Consider the following 21737-nt stretch of genomic DNA (forward strand, 5'->3'; position numbering starts at 1 on the left):
CACGGGGAGAGCAATGCCAGAAAAATGCAAGATTAACGTGCTTCCCCTGCTGCTTCCCTCGGGGTCCCGCTCTCCTCCCGGAGCCCCCGCACCCAAAATCCCCCAGCAGCCGGGCCAGGCACCCGCGGGAGGGCTGGCAGCGCCCCACCGCCCCGGCCGGGGCAGGAAACACCGACGGGGGTCGGGGGAGAGCCGGCACGGAGGGGGGGTCCCGAGCATCCCCGATGGCGGCCGCCCCTCCCTCCTCTTCCTCCTCCTCCTCCTCCTCCCACCGGCCGGCCCAGAGCCCTCGCAGCCGCGGGGCCGGCCGGGGAAGAGGGGCTGAAGGGCCGGCGGGCGCGGTGCCGTGCCGAGCCGGGCCGGGCCGAGCCTTGCCGGGCCGTGCCGCTCCATGCCGGGCCGTGCCGGGCCGTGCTGCTCCGTGCCTGTCCGTGCTGCTCCGTGCCTGTCCGTGCTGATCCGTTCCTGTCCGTGCCGGTCCGTGCCGTGCCGGTCCGTGCCGTGCCATGCCGTTCTACAAGCGGAGCGTGGTGGCTCGGCGTGGACGGCCGATGCCTCTGGTCGAGCTGCGGGACGTCTGCAGCCTGGCGGCGCTCACCCTGCTCCGGCAGCTCGCCGACCTGTGCGGCCACTCGCTCGCTTTGCTCGGGGACATCGAGGGCCACGTCGCGGCTCTGGGTCGCCGCACCGGGCGGCTGCACCGCCGGGCATCCCGCCTGCAAGCGCTGCTGCGGGGCCGCCCGCTGCGAGGGGCAGACCCAGGTAAGCGCCCCCCCCCCCCGAGCCTTCCCCGGGACCCTCTCCCCATCGGGGCCGCGCAGCGAGCGTTTGCCAGGCGGGGGCTGCCTCCTTCCAGCCGCTCCTCGCCTCCCCTGGCTCCGGGGACCGGCGACCGTCCCCAAATCGCTGCGCTCTCGGCCTCGGTGGAGGCGCAGCTGGGTGTGGAGCGGCTTCCCCCGAGGGTTTTGGGGCGGCCGGAGCCCCGTGGCAGCCCGCAGCCTGCAGTCCTGCCCGCGCCCCGCTCCCCCCGGCAGCCAGCGGGGTTTGGGTTGTGCCTCAGATGCTTCTCGTTTCCCTTTCCGAGCCTTTCGGTTTGGCACCAGGCTTTACGCGCTGGGTCATAAGCGGGCAGCGTGTTTCGGAGGAGCTTAAAATAAGCTCGTTTTGGCTTGGGTTATAAAAGTTTATTTTCAAACGCTTTGCGGGGGGGGTTTGGAGGGGGGGTTGTTGTTGGAGCATGCTTTCCGCAGAAGCGCAGCGCGTTTCTCAGGCCCTTGACAAAATGTGTGTGTCCCTTGTGCTTTCTGCAACCCCCCTCGCGAGTGCCGTTTGCTGCTCCGTCTGCGTGGAGCCACGGGGAATGACTGCCAGACCCTCGCCGCGTGCTTCCCGGATGCAAGCCGAGCGCTCAGCCTTGGCCGGGGAGATGCGCTGCTCTTGCAAATGCTGGTGTGGCAGAGAAGTTATCAGGGGAAGGAAGAGGCTCCCGCTGTCCCCCGCCTCGGCTGGTGCAGGAATCTGGGGAGGAGACACCGCAGTCACCCAAGCTGACACCTGCAGTAGGGCAGAGCTGGTGTTGTCACCGTACGTGCTGGACCGCTGTCCCCTGGAGGAGGAGCTGGCCCTGACGGTGGCCAGATGGTCCCCTCCTGGTCGGTGGGCTGGGAACGCTTTTGGCCGCAGGAGCTTTGTGCCACTGGGCTGGACATTGCAGCCACGGTGGCCTCAGGATTCGGGCAGGGGCCAGCAGAGATGGGGCAGTCCTCTCTTGCCTTGTCTCCTCGTTAGAGGCATGAATATGCATGCGTGTGGATGTGCATAAATGACACTAGCTGGAGGTTGGAGATGCATCGAGAAAAAAAAAAGAAAAAAGAAAAAAAGCTTGGCTTGATTTCATGAGTCCAGCTCCGTGGGGCACAGGGACATGGGCGGGCTGCATTTCCCCCACCCCGAGGGCAGCACCACCCTCGGGTGCTGAGGCACAGCACCGTGCCGGGTCCCTTGAGGGGGGAACAAACACTTGACACCATGCTGTCGGAGGGTGGGAGTGGGTCCCCCTTTTTCCATTTCTTGAAGAGGATCCAAAGGGGAAAAATCACGTTCCTCTTCTCAAAGCGGAACAAAACCAAAATGTCTGGTCCCTGGGGACACGGCGGTGAATCAGCAGCACCAAACATGCCCTGGAGCAGCCTTCCTGCAGTCCAGCACTGAAGGCTCATACCTCAGGACCGAGACCCCGGCAGGGCTGCAGCACCTGCTAGCTGTCCCTTTGGCTGGGCTGGGTTCGTCACGTCCTCTGGCTCGGAGCTGACACCACATGCTGGTGATTACAGACTCCTCTGGGCTTTTGCAGTGAGTGCTGGTGCTCCACGTATTGCCAAACTCCAGCGAGGAAACCGCAGCTGTGCAGTGCCAGGGGAGAGGGCCAGGCTGTGGCTCTGCCCTCCCCGAGGATGCTCATCCCGGATTTTCTCAGGATCCTCTCCCCAGCTTTGGTTCCTCCCAGGCGGGTTGAAGTGTGCCGAAAAAGCAGCTTGGGTGCCCGCTGTGCCCGTGCAGTTTGTCCATCTGCAGAGCCAGCAGGAGCCACCTTGCCTTCCTCCTCCTCGGGAGAGGCAGGCGCTGGGGCAGTCGCATCGCTGCTGGATGAAGGAATCGCGCCGCAGAGGGCCAGGGGAGTGCTTAATCTGACGAGGCAGCGCGGTTGTTTCCACTGCAAGACAGCAGCCAAAGGCTGCTGGATTCCTCTGCCCTTATTCATCGGCCACCACGTGAGAGCTTGGAGAGCTTGCGCCCGTCCCAGCGCTGCCCCTCGCAGCCCCCTGGGTGCCAGCTGGGGGGCACGGGCTCGCGCTCCCTGCTCAGCCCTCACCCCTGGGGACCCAGCCACTCCCGAAATAACTCTTGGTGACAAAGAGGATGGGGCCGGGTGCTGAGAGCTATTTAAACCGTCGTTCCCTGAGGAGCTGCGGGGATGATTCTCTGGAAGGAACCCTGGGCTGTGCTGGCAGGAGGAGCTGTTTACTGCTCCTGCCCGAATGCACGGTGCTTGCCGTCCTCTGAGCTCACATCTCGATGCAAGTGGAGGAGATAGGCAGAGCCACCACCCGTGGGGAAGCGCTGGGGGTGGCGCAGGGCTCCCAGCACGCAGCTGCATGGGGCAGGGGCAGGAGATGCCATGACCTCATGGGATGAGCAGCACTGGCTATAGCAAGCATGAGGTGAAGGTCTGGAGAAGTCCTCGTCCTGGGAACTGGAGCTGCTCATCCTGGCCTCAGCCTCCTCCGGTGTGGCTCCAAGGAGCCTCCAAGAAGCTTCCTCCGCCTGTTTGCTTCCGAAGCCAGCGGTGATTTCAGCGCCAGAGGGGAGAGCGCAGCTCCCCCCAAACGTGGCCTTGGCGCGAGTGGGAGGAAGGAGGCTGAGCAAAGCTGGGCTGGGTTCGGCTGCCAGAGGAGCGGAGCGGGGAGCCGCACCCTGCCTCTTAACGGGAACCGTCTGCGGGGAGCAGCAGGGAGAGAGGGGATAGAGGAATAACGCTCATCTCGCATCCAGACCCGCCTCGGCCGATAGCACTGCTCTCCGAAAATGTCGGTGGTGCGGTGGTCAGGAGCAGGCACCGCTGCTGAAGTTTCCCCAGGGAAGGAGAGAAGGAGGTGCTGGGGATGAGCTGGGAGCTGGCACCGAGGGTGTCCTCTCCAGGTTGTCACCATGACCTCGCTCCCTCCCTGCCAGCTGGCAACGGGGCTGCAACTGGGGACCCAAATCACCCGCTGGCGGTGCGTGGGGGCATGGGGTGGTGCTGCCATCCACTTGCAACGTGGCACAGCCGTGGTGCTCATGCTCCCTGCTGCCCCAGGTCGCAAGTAGAGGCTCCTTAAGCCCCCGTAGTATTTCTGTATCAGAGTGGTTGCTGTTAGGAAGCTCTTACAACATCGCGCTGGCTGTGACTGTGGCAGCGGTTACGTTGCTCAGGAACATGGATTCGTTTCAACTATGTCTCCAAAGAGGCTTGCATCATCTTAAGCAGTCTGAAGGATGCATTCACTTTCATGTGCAGAGAAGAGCTGGAGCTCACTTTGGCAACCCGCTCTCCAGCTGCAGAGCTCTCCGGCACACTCAGGGAAGTGAAAGCGCTCGCACAGCACCGTCGCCAGGCGCTGGACCGCAGGGTGGTGCTGGGCTGGAGCAGCTCATCCCTCCAGCTCCTGCTGTGGCGGGGCATTTGCAGGTGCCAGACGCTGTGCAGGAATGAAGGGCCGCCTCCACACGGTGCGTGCAGCAGCTACCGAGCACAGCAGAGGTCGTCTCGAGGCTGTAATCGCTGAAAGGCAGGAGCTGCTGGCCCAAGGACCGAGCTCCCTGCTGCTGACCAGTGTTGGGACGCAGCTGGCACAGCCCCTACACCCATTCCTGGGGACAGCTGGGTGCCAGCTGGCTTTGTGCCACCCGCCCGTGCCCTCAGCAGCCTCATGGGGATGGCCACATCCCATCCCCAAACCCCGTGGCACCTCTGCAGCCAGCAGCTGCAGCAGGTCTACTTCTTGCTGCATGCATCACACGTGCGGTCAGCTCAGCTGGGCACATCAGCTCGGATGTGAAACCCTCCTTCCCTGCCTCGGCCGGGCCCCAGGGCACCTGTGGGCACCCCAGATGTGTGCGTGAGAGTGGCTTGTGGTTTCCTGCTCCTTGGGTGCTCGTCTGGAGGCTCCTGCGCAGAGGGGCTTGGCTGGAAGAGGTCAGCCAAAAGGTCGTGGGGGGATTTGTGCTGCTGGAAATTGCTCGGCAACTCCAGGTTTCTGCTTAGGCATGGGACAGGCAAAGCAATGGCAGCAGGAGGTGAGGTCAGGGTGGCAGGAGATGATCCTGTACAGGACCTGCTGCGGCTTCTTGGGAAGGAGAGCTGGCACCATTGCACCAGGGATGTGCCCCAAAGCTGTGGGGCCAAAGGGCAGGGCAAGGGATGTCACCAAGCAAATGGCAGAGCCCAGGGGAGCTGCAGGATGGAGCCTGGAGCAAATCCCCCCAGCTGGCTGCCCAAACCCCGTTAATTAAGGGAGAGGGGAGGCTGGCTCTGCTCGTGGCAGCTACACACGCCGGCAGGGCAGTGGTGGGGCGGCCCGGGGCACCTCCTCTCCTGCAGCCCCTCCGAGCTGGTGGCCCCCATCCCCTGCTCCCCCGGCCAGCTCCATCCCCGCGCCGTCTCCATGGCTCCGCCGTGGCATGCGTCTGCGGCGGGGAAGTGCAGCTATGTCTTTAAGAAGGGCCTGGGCTGGGGTGGGAAAGCATTTCCATGCAGCCTTTCTCCCAGCAAACCTGGAGCGAGTTAGCGGCCGAGTTCGAGCGGCGGCCGGCGGCCAACTCGCCCCACGCAGCCACCCCGCTGGGTGCCAGGGTGCCATGGGGGCACGGGGCAGCCAGCAGGGCACGGAGCAGCCCGTGGCCCCCATCCCTGTGCGGAGAGAAAGAGGAGGAGGCCGAGCTGGGTATGTAGAAGTTTTATCCTCCTCCTCCACCCCGATCGCTGTCCTGCTTCAGGGAGGGGGCTGGCAGCTCCGCGGGACGAGGGCAGGGAGCGCAGCGGGTGCGTGGCGTGGGGCCGTTAGGGATGCAGAGCCCTCTGTGCCCTGGGCAGTGCCCCACAGCCGTGCCCAGCCCTGGGGCTGGGCGCCGCCTCCTCCTCCTCCTCCTCCTTCTCTTCCTCCTTTTTCTCTTCCCCTTCCCCCTTGCCGCTGGCACTGGCTGGGGCTGGAGCATCCGCAGGGACCCCACTGGGACGGGAGGTGCCCGGAGGGCCCCCGCCTTGCTGCCACGTTCCCAGGCACAGGATGGGTGCTCCAAGTGGGTTCCCCCATGCTGGGCATGATGCGGTGGCTGCAGGGTCGGTGCAGCCACGTGGGGGACAGCGTGCCAGCACCACGCCCCGTGCCCCAGCAGGGTCACTGGCACCACGTCCCCCGCTGTGGGCTCACACATCGTGGTGGGGATATTACAGCATGTGGCACTTGTCTGGGTCTGTGCTGGTGGTCCTGCGCCATGGTTTTGGGTTGCGTTTGCTGCTCCCAAGCTGGAAGGAGCTCTGGGTGCCCAGGGATTGGGGTGCAGCTTGGTGGGGTGCTCAGGGCTCGGGTACCCACATCCCCTTGGCGGTCTGCACGTGCCTGACCCCTGCATGGGCAGCAGAGCCCTGACAGCGTGCCCTGTGCTGCTGGTGGTGTCGGGGCATGAGAAGCTCCCGGGGGGCACTCGTGCAGCTCCCGGGACTGCCGAGTAAGGAAACTTGTGCTGCTGCGCTGGAGGAATCCCAGGAATGCAGAACCCAGAGGGGACACGAGGTGGCACGGCAGCCTCAGCCTGGCGTTTTGGGAGCGCTGCAGGCAGAGCGGTGCCAGAGCCAGGCCAGCCTCGCAGGGGCCACTCTGGAGGTCACCTTCGGGGGCGGTGGGGAGGCATGGACAGGCTCAGAGCTCAGCTTCCCGAGCTCTGCCAGCACCCCCCAGCTCGGTGGGCACCCCTCAGCACCCCTTTCCCCCGGCTTGGTGCGGCAACTGGGCGCCACACGTGCCGCAGCCCGCTTTCGGCAGCCCCGGTCCCCTTCTCCCCGTCCTTGGCTCAGGCCCCGAGCCATTGTTCTCCAATGAGCTCATCCGAGTCGCTAGTTACTTCATTTATTTATTTATTTATTTATTTATTTATTTATTTTTAACGTGGTCTCTTGGCCAGAAAACCATCGGCTCCTCCGCTTTATGGCTGCTTCAACGAAGCTGCGCCAGCAGGAACGGAGGGCAGCAGCGGAGGAGGAGGAGGAGGAGACGGGCATGGGGCAACCCCGCGGGAGGGGAGGACGAGCCGGGGGTCCCGCTGCCCGGGACGGGGCGCGTGTTGGGGTGGGGGGCTCCGAGCAAATAGCTGCTGGGACGGCGTTTCTGCAAGCCGCCCCGGGCTCGCCGCGGTGCCTCGCTTTCTTGGGTAAGAGGAGGGGGGGTGCTCGTCCCCGCGAGCCGGGGGTGGCACAGCTGGGCCCCCGCACCGCCGCAGCTCTCACACCCACCTGCTCCCACAGCAGTTGCACACACGCTGCTGCTCCTTGCGCCAAGTACTGATCCAATTTGTGGCTGTTGCCATAACAACCTCCTGGCGCTTTCTGGTCCTTTCTGTCGCTGCACAAGATGCCGAGATTCGGCGGGTGAGGGATGCTCCAACCCTCCTGGCCCAGGATGGAGCAGGGGGGCTGAGCAGTCCCTCGGCACCCCCGGCCTCTGGGTGTAAGGCCCCTTTGCCAGCCGGGTCCCAGCATAGCGTTGGGGTCTCTGGGTGCTCCCTGCTCCTCCCAGCACACCTCCCAGACATCACCCCAGCACCCACAGGCCCAAATCCCCACCACCCATGGCTCTTGCGATGCGCACCAGGCACCTCGCCTGGGTTTTCCCCGATGGGGCAGCATCCCCAAGAGCCCACCCGTGCCCTCCCTCCTCCCTCGGCACCACCTCAGGGCTCCAGCTCCCCTCGGGGCCAGCCACGGAGGGCTGCTCTGAATGACACAGGGAGCGCTGCCACCCCCGCAGCCCCCCCCCCCGGGGCACCCCATCCTTCGAAGGGTCCCCCCGCACCGAGCCGCGCCGAGCGCGGGACCCCCATCCCCGCACTTCGGGCCGCCCCCTCCCCGTTCCCATCCCCATCCCCGTGTCCCCCATCCCCCGCCGCCGCCCCCGGCCGCCCCCCGCAGCCGCCGCCATTGGGCGCGATCGCGCTCCGCGGCCCCGCCGCGGCGGGCGGGCTCCGAGGGGGCGGGCGGGCCGGCGGCCGCCGCGCCGATGCGGCGGGCGCTCCGTGCGGCCCGGCCCGGCCCGGCTCGGCCCGGCCCGGCCCGGCTCGGCACGGCACGGCTCGGTGCGGCTCGTTTCGGCTCGCTTAGGGCTCGGCGGAGGGGTGGGATGGAGCCGGAGGGGAGCGGCCCGGGGGCGGCGGAGCTGTGACCACCTGGGCCGGGCGAGCAGCGCCGGAGGATGGGCAACGCGCAGCGGAAGGCGCCGCGCAGCCAGCGGCGGGGCAGGATGCGCTCAGCAACAGGTACCGGGGGATGGCACGGCTCGGCACGGCACGGCACGGGATGGGACGGCACGGGATGGGACGGCACGGCACGGCACCGGCCCCGCTCCCCGCGCGCCCCCCGCTCCGCTCCCTCCGGTGCCTGGTGCCGGTGTCCCCCGCCGCGGGCTGGGATGGAGCCGGCGGCAGCGGGGGAAGCAGGGGAAGCAGGGGAGGGGGCGGCTCGCCCTTGGCAGCGGCTTCCCGGTCCCTGTGGGTCGCTTGGAGGACGCGGGGGAGGTCACCTCCAGCTGAGCTGCGCCTCGCTGCCGGGGACGGCCAGCCCGGGGGCTGTCGCGGGGCCCTGACCCCGCTGCCCTGCTCGGCACCGTTCCCCGGTGCGTGGCACGGGTGCTGCCCGGGGAGGGTCGAGCTGCGGGAGGGGGAGCCTCAGGATGTGGGGAGCCAGCTCTGGCATGTGGGGAGCCGGCCCCAGATTGCAGGAAGCGAGCCTCACGTTGCCAGGAGCAAACCCCGGATTGCGGGGAGCGAGCCCCAGATTGCAAGGAGCAAGCCCTGAACTGCAAGGAGCAAGCCCCAGGTTGCAAGGAGCAAACCCCGGATTGCGGGGAGCGAGCCTCTAATTCCAAGGAGCGAGCCCCAGGTTGCAAAGAGTGAGCCCTGAATCTGTGGGAGCAAGCACCAGGGTGCAAGAAGCCAGCCCCGAATTGAATGGAACCGGCACCCAGGTGCAAGAAGGCAGCCCCGAAACGCGTGGAGCCAGCCCCCATCTTCATGGAGCCAGCTGTGTTGCAGAGGCCTGCACTCGCTGGCCCTAAAGCAGGGCCCTGCCGAGGCAGGGAGCCCGTCCCTGCGCCGCCCCCCAGCACCCCCAGCCCCCACCTCCCACAGCGGGTGCCTCCGAGGGGTCTCTCCCCAGGCAGAAAGGCAGAAAGCCCAGCAAATCTGCTGTGGGCGTTTGGGGGGGGGGGAGCGTGGGGCGGCCGAGCACAGCTGCCCTCTGAAAAAGCTGGGTCGAACAAGCAGGACCTGTCTGCTCACTCCTTTGTCCCCACCCGGCCAGCCCAGGCGGTTCCACAACCCTCTCCAGACACCGGGAAGCTCGGCTTCCCTCTGCGACCCAGCCCAGAGCCTGGAAATGCCAGAAAAGCTGGGACGCTGAGGTCTGGCAGGGCTCTGGGCTGCAGGACCGGCCGTGATCCGCTGCCCCGTGCGCTCCTGAGGGCTGGAGAGCAGGGAGGTGGCAGCGCGGGGAGCAGCGGGGAACTTGGCAGCCCTGGGAGGGACCCCCAGCAAATCGCTCGGGAGCCGCACGAAACCGTGGAGTGATTGTCACAGCCCAAGTGACTGTCACAGCTTAATAATGAGCGGGCAGAGGGGGTGGAAGTACAGCCTGTCTCTGTATAATTTTGCAGCTGCTGTTGTAGCGGGTGGTGCAGAGGACTGAAATAGGGCAAAGAGAGCTTTAGGTCAGGAGGGGCTGCCGTGCGCCTTGGGGGCTGAGGGGTGAAGGATGCTGTCAGCGCCCAGTGTGTTGCCCTCTCGGCTTGGGATGGGGGTAGTGGATGGGCCTGGGGGTCTGGGGTGTTGGCCTGCACCCTACCCACGTCTCCTGCCCCAGACTCACGGCTTGCAGGGGACTAGAGCTGATCGTGCTTCTACCAGGGTTGGGAAAGGTGTACCAGGGTTCCTGGGAGTCCCAGCTCCCAGGGAGAGGCTCTCGGGTCACCGTGTTTCAGGAAACCAGCAGCAGCAGATGCCCAGGAGTTGTTCTGACACACAGCACATAGGGGCTGGTGCCGGGGCACCGGGGGAATCTGTTGCCACGTTGTCCGTGGCTGTTGCTGGTGTGTGTCAGAGCAGGTCTGCTCGTCTCCCCCATCTACCAGAGCCATGTGCAAGTGCTGCCTGGGTTGCAAGTGCCTGGGGGAAATTAACTCCGCCGGCATCTGCTGTCTTCGAGGCATCCCATCCTTTGGGCCTGCAGCATCACTGAGTGCAAGGCGCATGCTCCCCACACTGCCCCGGTGTCAAAAACCAAGCCCGTCCCAAAGCAAGCCAGTGCTTGGAGCTACGTTCCCATCTCTGCTGCAATCCTGGCTCCCAGGGGCCTCAGTCCTCCAGGAAAATCAGGCTCGGCTTTACAAATCCTCGGGGTGCTTGGAAAGTGGTCCCTGCGGAGTCTCCGCTGGTGGCGTTCGGCAGGAGGCAAGCCAAGAGGAAGCCCTGGGGGGCTCCTGCAGCACCCAGGGTGAAAGTCGAGTGAATTCGGAAAGCTGTGACATGGGAAGGAAGAGGGGACGGGGCTGTGACAATGGGCTGCTGGCGCTGACTCAAACAGCCAGTTCCTGGTCGTTTCCTTTCCCTCCGGGCTGGGGACGGGGCCGGAGGCAGGGAAGGCGGAGGCAGCTCATTTCTCGCCGTGTTTTTTTGCTGCACGGAGTCCCGAGCGCCGGCTGCAGCCATGGCCAAGGTGGAGTGGCTCCTCGCGCCGTGGCACCGGGAAGGTAAGGCAGGAGGGCAGCAGTGCTTGCAGGGATTTGGGGTGCCCGGTCAGGGAACGGGGACGTGGAAGCTCTCGTCTTCGGAGGCCATGCGATAGGCACGGATGGGGTCAGCGCCGCCTGACGCTGCAGGTCTTGTCCCCACTATCCCAGTGTGGCCTTGGCTGCGATGTGTCCCCTTCTCTTTTAAGCCCTCCCTGCTGCTCCCCGGCCCATCTGGGGTGTCCTCGCTCTGATGAAACCACAACAGGGCAGATCCCCCCAGCACGGGCTGCGGGGCCACGCTGAGGGTGCCGCGGCCGGGGGCCTCGCCGCCCTTGCTGTTGCTCCTGCTGCGGCTGATTTCACATCTCGGGCCCCTTTGTCCCGGGGCCTGGCCACGTTCCCCTCTCAGGCAACTTCCTCGCATTGTCCTGGCCCCGCGGAGTGCAAAACCAGCAGGGCACAGGGGAAACGGCGCTTTCCTGGAAGCGCCCGCTCCCAGCGCGGGACCGCAGCCTCCCCGGGACAGCCACGGGCACGGGGTGGCCGCAGTAGCGGGTGGCCGGGCTCCCTGCCTCCAAGGCAGCCACGAAACCCAGCGGTGTTGAGGGCTCGCTCGCTTCCCTGCCACCGTTCCCAACGTCCCCGCTGTCTCCGCACGAGTGGCAGCGCGCTGGTTGCTGTGGTGACTGCTCCCACAGCGGCACGGTGGCCCTGCGTGCCCCCACGCGCGCTGAGCTGGCAGGAGGACCCCCGGTGGGGTCACCGGGGTCCCGCTGGCACCACGCACGGGGAGCACGCGTGTCCCCTCTGCTCTCGCCCCGCACAAGACGTGGAGCGCTTGGGATCCGGCTGGAGAAATCGGGCTGTTATCTGTTTTTGCCTGATCTCACCACAGGGCTGGCTGGGCAGACTGTCCTAGCGCGGTGTTAACTCTGAACCCTACTGATGGACAGCGGCATTAACCAGTTTGGCTGCTGGTGCTTTTCACAGAAACCTCTCGTGCAATCCAACCCTCCCTCTGCGAGCTGAGTGACCCTCACAGCTGCCAAACCCACCCACCCCTTCCAACAGCTTCTGCAGTGCTGTTATCTGCTGCCAGTACAAAAATCAGCTGATTGCATGTGAAAACGGGGAGAAGAGAGCCTGGAGCCTCGGGCAAATCTGCCGTAGCATGCCGGTGTGATTATTTCATGTCACAGCCCCAAAGGGTGCCGTGCAGTGCCACAGGAGGGGCAGACGTAGTGTGCTGGGGTCCCAGCACGGGCACCCCCCTCAAGAGCCTGGAGCCCTGGCTGCAGCCAGAGGCTGGCAAAGCATCCGCGTGGATGTTTCGTGTCTTGGGCATGCCCCATCCCGCTCACGGCAAGCACCCGTGGCAAGGTCTGCCTGGCACTTGTCGCTCTCTCCTAGCACGGGGTTCTCAGCGGAACGGTGCTTTCAATTTGGGGACATCGTTTGGGCCTGGGCAGGCGTCCACACCTGGGGCTGCGGCAGGCACGGATGCCGCTCCGCGTCTCAGCGGGGCAGCTGGATCGGCGGCTCCGAATTCAGCATGGGGTGAGCTTGGGACAGGAGGCACTTTCCGCGGCGGCTGCCAGCTCCTGCTGTTTGCTAGTTTCTCTTCCTCTCCGCTCGTCGCAGAGCAGCGTGCGCTTTGGCTCCGGACCACAGGGAATGTCACCGAGCCGCACGCGCCGGGAGAGAGCGCTCGCCGCGCCGGCAGCAGGTCGGGGCGCTCGCTCGAAGCCGGGGCCATAACGTCGCCGGAGCTCTTTGGGTTGCTGCTCGGGGTCGATCTCGGCCTCGAAGTTCACAGCCTTCATCCTCCGGCGCGCTCGACATGCCGCCGTGCCGATGCCCGTTGCCATGGCTGCCCTGCTGATGGTGCACCGCCTGCCGCTGCGTCGCTCCCGCGGCACCAGCGAGGAGCCAAGCGGCAGGGGCCGTGCTGCCGGTGCCGCCCGCGGGCTCGGGGAGGGCTTGAGAAGGAAAAGTTTGGCCGTGTGGTTTCCGGCAGAAGCCGTCGTCTTAGGGTAGCTTTGGAGTGAAACAGACAGCTCCCGATGGCGCTGTCGAATATCTCGCTGTGGATTCGGGATGCCTGGGCAGGAGGTAAATACGGGTGCTGGCGGGGAGCGGGGGTGATTCAGGAGATGTGTGGGGTGAGCGCACAGGCTGTGCTCTGCAGCTGGCAGTCCTAGGAGGGACCAGACCTTGGCTCGAGCTTCGCTCCGGTCCTAAAACAGGAGCAAAATCCCCTTAGCTTGAGTCCTGGACCTGATGCCACCACAGGCAGCACCCTGGGCCAAGCCTGAACGCTCACTCGCACTCTGCAAATTGTCACCAAGGTTGCGGTGCCACTGCTTAGCCCTGCACACAGACACTGCCTGGCTTTGGGGCAAGGGAATGAGCTGTTTGGGAGCAGGACGATGCCCTGGGAGACATCCTGGCTCCTGCGAGGTGACCTGCAGAGCCATCGCGTGATGCCCCCTGACCCAAAAAAAAACCCTCCTGGGGAGCAAAAGCCGAAGCACCAGGGCATTACACTGGCTCCCGCAGGCAGCCCTGAGCCGTGTGCGCATGGCGCAGCCCCTCATGGCACCACAGGGTGCTGGGGGGGCCGGGGGGGGGCCTGTGGTGCAGGCAGGGTGTCCCGGTGCTGGAGCCCTGCTCTGGGGGATGGCTGCGGGGCCCCCCCCGGCTGCCCGGGGAGGCTTCCGCTTTGCTGAAGGGCGGCCCCGAGTTTCGGTGCTGCCGTTTGCCCGCCGGGTTGCAGCCAGCAGGGTGGGTGCCTGGGGGTGCTGAGGGTGCCGGGGCGGAGGTAAGGTGCCCTGCTCGGGGCAGGATGCAGGTGGAGGAGGGAAGAGGAGGGAGGGGGGGGCTGTGGTTTGGGGTGTCCCTGATTTCCTGCGTAGTGGCTGCGGGGTCTGCAGGGGTAGGGGGGAAGCGGGGTGCCCAGAGCCTGCTCCGTGCATGGCCTGTGCGCCTTGTGCCGTCCGTCACCTCTGTCCTGCCTGGGCATTGCATCCCTGGGCACCAAACTAGGAGGCAAGAGGAGGAAAAGCCGTGCTCCGGCTTGAAAAAATGGAGCTGCACTCACCTGCAGCCAGGGGAATTTCATCCCCGGGTGTTTGGCTGCTCTGGGCACAGCACTGCCCTGCGTGCGCCCTCTGGGATGGGGCTTTGGCAGCCAACGAAGCCTTGGTGTGATTTACACGCGCACACCCCGACACCTCTTGGTTGATATGGAAACGAGTCAAATTATTTAAAGGAAAGGGAAAAAAAAAAAAAAAAAAAAAAAGGGCTTGTGTTAAGGCACGTCGTTATGGTAACACAAATTATAAAAGTAACTAGGCTAGGGACCAGGCACGTTGCTTTTGGATGCTGGGTGTCGTGCAGGCTGCGCCGCTCGGCTCTGCTGGAGCTGGGGGCAGGGTGGGCAGCACGGGCGATGCTCGGGGCACAGCGGGCTGGGTCTGCAGTGGCCCAGGTGGCCACAGCAGGCTCAAGCAGTGTGGGAAAAGGGCCCCAGCAGCACGCAGGGAGGTGCTGGGCAGCTGTGAGCCATTGCGGTGTGGTCCCCTTTCACCAAAGCCACCCCGTTTGCTTCCTCTGCTTGCTTGGGTGGGGTCTGGCACGAAGCGGGTGCTGGTGCTGCGGCCGGAGGCGCTGACGTGCTCGCTGGGGACAGGCCCCGCGAGGCAGGGGTGAGGGGAAGTGTTTGCCACGCAGGAAATAGGAATGGGTGTGCACCCAGCGCCTGCCTGGACCCCGGTGCCATCAGCGAGCCCTCACCCCCTGCTGGCTCGCCACCCTTCCCTGCTAAATGTGAGGTATGCCGGGCAACGCGTCCCCTCTTCTGGGGCTGCTGGATGAGCTAAGCGTGACACAAAGGTGCCGTGCCCCTTGGCGCCCTCCTTTCAGGCTGCAATTTCTGCTCTTCTGCAGCGAGGAGGTTGCCTCACCGCTGTGCTGCGCGCTGCCTTTCCTGCGCCCAAGAGCAGCTGTGCAATCACCCGGGGTGACAGGCTGATTTCTTCCTTCCCCAATTTCACCCCGCTCTGTCCGCCCACAGGAGCGTGGCCGGTGCCTGGAGCAGCAGCGGCGGTGGCGACGGGCTCCGCTCCTGCAGCCTGCGGGGGTGGCTTTGCCGGGGCGTGACACGGTCACGTCCCCGTCCCCGTGTTCCTGGAGGGACAGGCGGGCAGGATGAGCGCGCTGTGCTGGCTCAGCACTGGCCCCGAGCCCGCAGCAGCGCTCTCAGGATAGCCGCTCGCCTGCCTCCCTCTCATTCTGCTCCCTCCTGCTCACAGCCACCTCTAACCTGGACCTCGAGAGCAAGAAAGCCGCCCACACCAAGCTGTCATGGCAGCAGCCCGTCAACGTCTTCCTGGCTGCCGGCCGCCCGCCGGGCATGGAGCAGCTGCACCAGGAGGCTCAGCTCAACCTCCAGAGCCTGCTGCAAGGTAGCGGGGCGAGGGAGGCGGTCTGGGGCGGCAGGGACAGGCACAGATCAGGGCACGCTGCCCCGAGGCCATCTCCCCACATGCACTTGTCCAAGCTGCTCCTTCGGCCTCGCCAAACTGCAAAAATCAGGTCCTCAGGAGGTCCCACCCTCTGCACCGGTCTTCTCCCAGGTCCCCATCCGAGTGACCGTGGCCAAGAAGTGGCCCCGCGGCGCGTTCCTGCCCGCGAGGAGGGGGCCGGGGCTGCCGAGCCGTTTAATGCAATCAGCGGGGCTGGTGATCTGGTTTCCTTCCAGTTCCCTCATCGCGACGCCACGCAGCCTCAGATCAGATGCTTTACAGGCATCGGTTAGATCAGCAGCCTGGCCCTTCGCCCAACTCGTAATCTCATTAAGCCAGCCCGAGCAGACCTGGTTTCCGTGCGAGGCCGTAACGACCGGCATTAATTAGCTCAGCAATTACAGGGCGGGAGATGCTGAGATCCATGCTGGCCATCCCCAGCCGGGCTCGCTGCCCCCCCGAGGGCTGGTGCTTTCTCAGCCCTGGCCCCGCTCCACGGGATCTGCTGGCAGCACGGGCACCTTCCCCTTCCCTGCATCCTGAGCCGCCCACAATGAGCAGGGACGGACAGACAGCCCAGGGACAGACGCCTCCGTGCTCCTCCTGCCACCGAGCGGCAGCTGGAGCAGGGTCCCCCCGTTTCCCTTGCAGAGGAGTATGAGGAGCAGTACGAGAGCAGGGTGACCGGGCAGACCTTCCGCGCTGCCGGCCACCCGTCCCCCGGCACCCCCCCGGAGCCCTCACCCCGACCTCCACCCTCCAAACGCCTCGAATTTGTGCTTATGGTGAGTCCTGGGGCCCCCCTGTGCCAGGACCCCCCCGTGCCCAAGCATTCCCTGGGGCGGTGGGGCAGGGCGGTACAGCGCCAGCATCGGGTGGAGAAAAAGGGTTGGCACGGCTGATGGGACAGCAGGACCAGAGGTGGCCCTTTCTGTCCCCTGGGGGGGGGGTTTGGCCGGACACATGCCTTTCCCTGCAGCCCCCGAGCCGGCGAGCCACCGACGAGGAGAGCAGCGGTGCCACCGCGCTGGGCGTGAGGCCACCCGACGCCTCCCTGAGCCTCCCCACCACCCCCGACAAGCAGACGGCCTGGCCCAGGGCCTTCCCCCTGCCCACCGTGGAGGAGAAGCAGTGGCACCAGTCCTGTTCCGTCCAGACCAACGTTGTCCCCATCAACGTCTCGGGTAGGCCAGCGGGGCCGGGACCTGGGGAAGGGGAATACGGGGTGGTGGGAGGGCGAGCCGGGGCTGCGAGCCCGTGTCCCTGCCGGCCCCGTGCGGGCGATAGGGGACAGCAGCGCCACGCTCGTGTGCGTCATTCCCTGCCACCTCTCCTGCCATCTGCAACTTTGTCCATCCGACCCACCAGCCACGCTGCCATCCGGTCTCTCGTCGCTGCCACGCTGCCCCACCAGCCAGTTCTGTTGTCACCTTGGCTCGCGCCACGCTCCGTCTGTCCATCCGTCCATCTGTCTGTCCCCGGGGGGGCTGCAGCGCCCAGCAGCGCAGAGCTGCCCGGCCCTTGCACGCATCCCATCGAAGCCCGTGTCCCCGGTGTGTCCCAGCAGCCCGGCCCCATCGGTGACAAGGCACAGCGGTGTCACCCGCTGCTCAGAGCGGGGCCCGTCTCTGCTCCTCCCCATTCATCCCATCCCCATCGCAGCATCTCCGTGTTCCCACCAGCCGCCACCACCATCCCCGCTGCTCCTCCATCCCCACCGTGGGGCTCACCCTGCTCCTTCACACCTCCCTGCTGCCCACCAGCAAGCCAGGGGACACCCGCGGCCACGGCGATGGCACGGGGCTGTGTCCGCAGCGTGTTTGTTTTGGCTACAGGGCAGCACTTTGCTAGGCACGCGAGTGCTCGTCACTCCCTGTTTAACACAGAGACCGCGATGAACCCCAAGTCCACCCTGCGGCGTAGACGGACCGTTATCGGATTCCCTAACATGTCCCTGCGAGACCAAGGTGACAGCAAGAACCGCGCAGCCCATTTGTCCTGCCCCACGAGTGCCCGGGGCCTGGCTGGCACCTGAGGATGGGCACAGGCACCGCCGTGGGGCTGGGACACCCCGGCCGTGGGGATGGAAAGGCCACCACTGAGGCTCTGCACCCTCTGAGGAGCTGAGGTCCCGGGCGTGCTGGTGGCACTGGCCTGGCGCCGAAGCTGGGTGATGATAGGGGACACCCCCCCAGACCCCAAGTCGGGGTGCAGCACGATTATGGGGAGCAAAGGCTACCGAGATTTCTCCTAGGGGTGGCTCAGCTCCACAGCTCCAGCCTGTCCTCACCACACCCACAGCGGGGTGGTGAGGGTGCTGGTGTGGCTGAGCGTGCTGGTGGCACCCCACAGGCCGGTGTTTGACCCTGGCTCGGGGACCTTGTCGTGCCAGGGAAGGTGCAGAGAATTGAGAGCCAGGTTCTGCTCAGAGGTGTGTAGGGACAGGAGGAGAAACCGTGCCACCAAGGGAAACTCTCACGGAGTAGGAGGAAGGGGAAGGAAGTTTCCCTGTGACAGGGGTCGAGCACTGGGTCAGGAGGGCAACACTAAGGGGCAATGCCCGGGGTGGTGCCAGCCCCCCGCTCACCCCGTGTCTGTCCCGCAGGCAGCGCCAACGGCCCCGCGCCCGCCACGCGCCCGCCCATCACCGAGTCCTTGTCCTGCAGCTTCGAGCCCGCAAGCGGGGGGAAGCCCCCCCAGGAGATCAGCCCCCGCCAGCCGCTCTCCGCCCCGCTGAGGAAGACCTTCAGCGACCTCGGGGGGACGCTGCAGGCACGCTGCTGCCCACCCTCCACCCCCATGGACAACGCGGCCACCCCCGGCACCTGCAATGGGCCTCAGGGCACCCCTTTTCCCTCACCCTGGGGCGCCGGCTCCTTCAGCTACGCCACTCCCCCCAGCCCCACGGCTGGTCAGGGAGCCTCTCCGGGCAGCTCCGCCGTGGGTTCACCCGCCGGCACCGACCGGGCGGCCTCCTTCTTCATCGCCCAAGAGGAGCGTGTGGGGAGTGCCGGGCCCGGCTCCTTCCCTGCTGCAGTGCCCGAGTCCCCCCCAGGCTCTGGGGGCCTGCGGAGGTGTGAAGGACGAGAAGCCAGGGTGAATTTCTCGCCGGCAAGCAAAGAGGAGCCGGAGCCGGCGCCGGAGCCGGCACGCCTCGGGGTGGAGCGGGCAGGGTGCCGCTTCCGCGAGCGCTCGCTGTCGGTGCCCACCGACTCGGGGTCCCTCTGCTCCGTGGACATCGCCTACGCCGAGGCCCGGCGGGGCAGCACCAACTGCGCCCTGGGCTACCCCAGCGCTGGCTCCGAGGGCAGCACCAGCACCGACAACATCTCTCTGGGGCCAGAGCCCGACGGGCAGCAGCGGCGGCGCTCCAAGAGCATCTCCCTCAAGAAGGCCAAGAAGAAGCCCTCGCCGCCCACCCGCAGCGTCTCGCTGATCAAGGACGGGCAGGATGGCCCCGCTGCCCTGGGGCTGCCCAGGGATCAGAGACCCAAAAGCCTGTGCATCCCGCTGGAGCCCTCCAGCCACCGGCTGGTGCACGCGGACCCCCAGGGCAGGGAGCCCGACGGCCCAGCCACCCCCCACCAGTGGTACCTGGCAGACTGGAAGACCGGTGATGCCTACCGGTCCCTCTCCGGCTCAAGCACGGCCACGGGGACCACGGCCGTTGAGTGCATCAAGGCACGGGGCAGCTCTGAGTCCCTGACGTCCCCCTCCATCTCCAGAGCCACGACACCCTCCCAGCTCTCGGCAGAGGCTGACCTCAAAACCTCCTCCCCGGGCAGGCCCACAGGGCTGATGTCCCCGTCCAGCGGGTACTCCAGCCAGTCGGAGACCCCCACCCCGACCGTCCCCACGTCGGCCATCCTCGGGCACTCCCCACACCAGGTGCGGGTGAGGCCACTGGTCCCTGAGAGGAAGTCTTCGCTGCCACCCACATCCCCCATGGAGAGGAGCCCCAAGTCCAGGCTGTCCTTCGACCTCCCTCTCACACCACCCGCCCACCTCGACCTCTCGGGGCTGAAGATCTCCCTGAAGGGGAAGACGAAGGTCAGCCGGCACCACTCCGACTCCACCTTCGGCACCAAGCTGGCCCAGAAGACCAGCCCCATCCAGCCCATCATGCCCGTGGTCACCCAGTCCGACCTGCGCTCCGTCCGCCTGCGCTCCATCAGCCGCTCTGAGCCAGAGGACAATGCCGACGGCCCGGAGCACGCCGAGGATCCACCACGCGTCCCCTGCCCGGCTCCGGAGAGGAAGGTGAAGCCACCGGTGGCGGAGAAGCCACCACTGGCCAAGCGGCCCCCCCTCAGCATCCTGCCCAAGCCCCCGGCCCTGCGGGAAGAGGGCCCCCTCTCCCCTACGTCCCCACCCAGCGTTGCTACCAAGGACGGCTTGGCAGTGCTGCGCAAAGGGGAGCCGAGGAGGGGCCCCGGGGAGCCCCGGCGGCTCTCACAGGGCAGCCTGGAGGATGAGCCGAGGCCAGAGGGGGAGCGGAGGAAGGCCAAGGTGCCACCACCAGTGCCCAAGAAACCCAGCGTGCTCTACCTGCCGCTCGCCCCAGCCCCGGTGCAGCAGGGAGGAGGTGCGGGGGACCCGGCACCCACCCCCAGCCCCATCATCACGCTGGACACCGAGCCCAGCTGCTGCCACCCCGACACCGATGACCCAATGCCCACGGAGGCCCCGGGCACAGCACAAGCTGGCGAGACCCCTTTGGAGCAAGGTGAGGGTCTCCCTGGTCTTCTGTGTTATACCCCAGGGAGAGGGGGCTGAGGGGGCCCCTCTCCATCAGCCCATGCATTTCATGGCTGTCTTCTCCTCCCTGCAAACAGGCAGCTTGTCTGAGGCCGGCACAGAGGAGAAGAGCTTTGCTAGCGACAAGACAGCTGACTCCATCGCGGAGGAGGACGATGATGTCTTTGTGGCAGCCCGTACCACAGAGGATCTCTTCACCGTCATCCACAGGTAGGGCTGGTATGCGGGGGTGGGCACGGCTGCCCAAGTGGCCCCTCCAGAGCCAACGTGGTTCTGTCCCTATCACTGGTGCCCGAAATTCTCTGTGCTGGGGCTGCTGCTCAAGCTCGGGAGCAAGCCCTTGGAACTCGCCACATCCCAAAGCGGAGGCACCTCCTGCCTGGGGCTGCTCCCACCACGATGCTCTTTGTTGCTTAGGTCCAAGAGAAAGGTTCTGGGACGGAAGGAGCCTGGTGACACCTTTGGCAGCCGGCCCAATTCCCACTCGCCCGTGAAGACGTCGGGCTCACCAACAAGTGAGTCCCCTGCAGCAGTGGTCAGCACCGGGAAGTCCTCCAGCAGGAATGAAGATTTTAAGGCCCTGCTCCAGAAGAAGAGCAGTAAAACCAGTGCTGGTACCCGGCCATCTGCAGCTGAACTGCTTAAGACCACAAACCCGCTGGCTCGGAGGGTCATGACAGAGTTTGCCCCTGAGCTGGATGGTGCAAACAGCCCCAAAAGCCAGCCCTAACCTTGCACAGACCCTTCTTGGCCACAAAGGGCTCGAGATGGCTGCGGAGGGAGCCTTGCTGCGAGCGGTAGCTTTAGGCACTCAGGTCTTTGCAGCAGGGGTGCCCTGGCTGTCCCGCTGGGGCTTCTCTCGTGCTCTCACTTCTTCCTCGGCAAATCCTCTCTGGTTCGTCTCCGATGGGAGAGCCGCTGTCAGAGAGGCAGTGTTGGGACCTGAGGCCCCCATGTCCCCGGCGGAGACGGGCTGCTCGCAGGAGGGAAGAGGCAGGCATGCAGCACCACAGCGGGGACTGTCCCCTGCTGAGCTGGCCCCGGGACCCGGCACCTCCTGTGGCACTGGGCTGGCAGCTCCTGCTGCTCCTCGGGAACAGAGTGGGACAGCAGCCCCAGGCACCCTCCAGCACCCGCAGCAAAGCTAGCTTGAAACTGTTTGGTCACTCGGCATGTGGTACTTTAAATGGCTTTTTCTAATGCACAATGGCGATGATGTTTTTTTCTCTTTTTATTTGACGGTGTACCTTGAGTTTCCCAGGCAAAAGTCCCGGGTATGAGTTCAGCTGGAAACACGCAGATTTACTTTGGGAAGATGTGAGGAGGCTGTTTGGAAATGAGGTTGCTTTGGAAGAGCCACAAACTCTTCCCTCTCGTCAGCCAAAGCATCCTCCCTGCTGCATGGGGAGCGGGCGCCCCGGTGTCTGCAGCCCATGCAATGACCTCAGGCCAAAACCCACCCCCTCGAAAGCCCCCGACAGTGCTGCATTTCTGAAAGCTCTCCGGCCCTTGCTGTAAACACAGGCCCCAGGGTCACTCCACTGCTTCCCCGAGGAGCCGTGCTCCACACACGGGTCCCCACCAGCGTCCCAGGACAAGCATCTCCTCAACTTCAGGTGCCTGGAGGCACGGGGAGGGCTTGGTCCTGGTGCTGCGAGAAGGAGGGGGCTGCAGCAGGGCAAGAAATCTCCTTTCCTGCCTCTGGCATAGGACTGAAGCACCCTGCAAAAGCCAACACCCGCAGCTTCCATTGCTGGGGGTCCTACGGCTGCTGGCCAAACACAGCCAGGGGCAGAAACACAGGGGGACGTGCCCCGATCCGCACCCGCGTTACTCGGGGGGGTTCCCACCATCCTGCCCATGCCCAGGGGTTACCCACACAGCAGGGGCTCTACCCCAGCACTGTCCCCATGCTGCT

General features: G+C 65.8%; 1 protein-coding gene across 1 annotated transcript; it reads left to right on the plus strand.

Annotated features, from left to right (window-relative positions):
- The first annotated feature begins 506 nt into the window (after positions 1-506).
- Positions 507-21102, plus strand: NHSL2 (NHS like 2). Its single transcript, XM_032196322.1, has 9 exons — positions 507-724; positions 5434-5483; positions 14849-15001; positions 15713-15846; positions 16041-16245; positions 16897-17028; positions 17667-19787; positions 19897-20029; positions 20237-21102. Exons 1-9 carry the CDS (start codon positions 507-509, stop codon positions 20547-20549), a joined length of 3459 nt encoding a protein of 1152 aa, XP_032052213.1. The 3' UTR covers positions 20550-21102.
- The last annotated feature ends 635 nt before the right edge of the window (positions 21103-21737 follow it).

The sequence above is a fragment of the Aythya fuligula genome, chromosome 13 (genome assembly GCF_009819795.1).
Source record: "Aythya fuligula isolate bAytFul2 chromosome 13, bAytFul2.pri, whole genome shotgun sequence".
NCBI lineage: Eukaryota > Metazoa > Chordata > Aves > Anseriformes > Anatidae > Aythya > Aythya fuligula.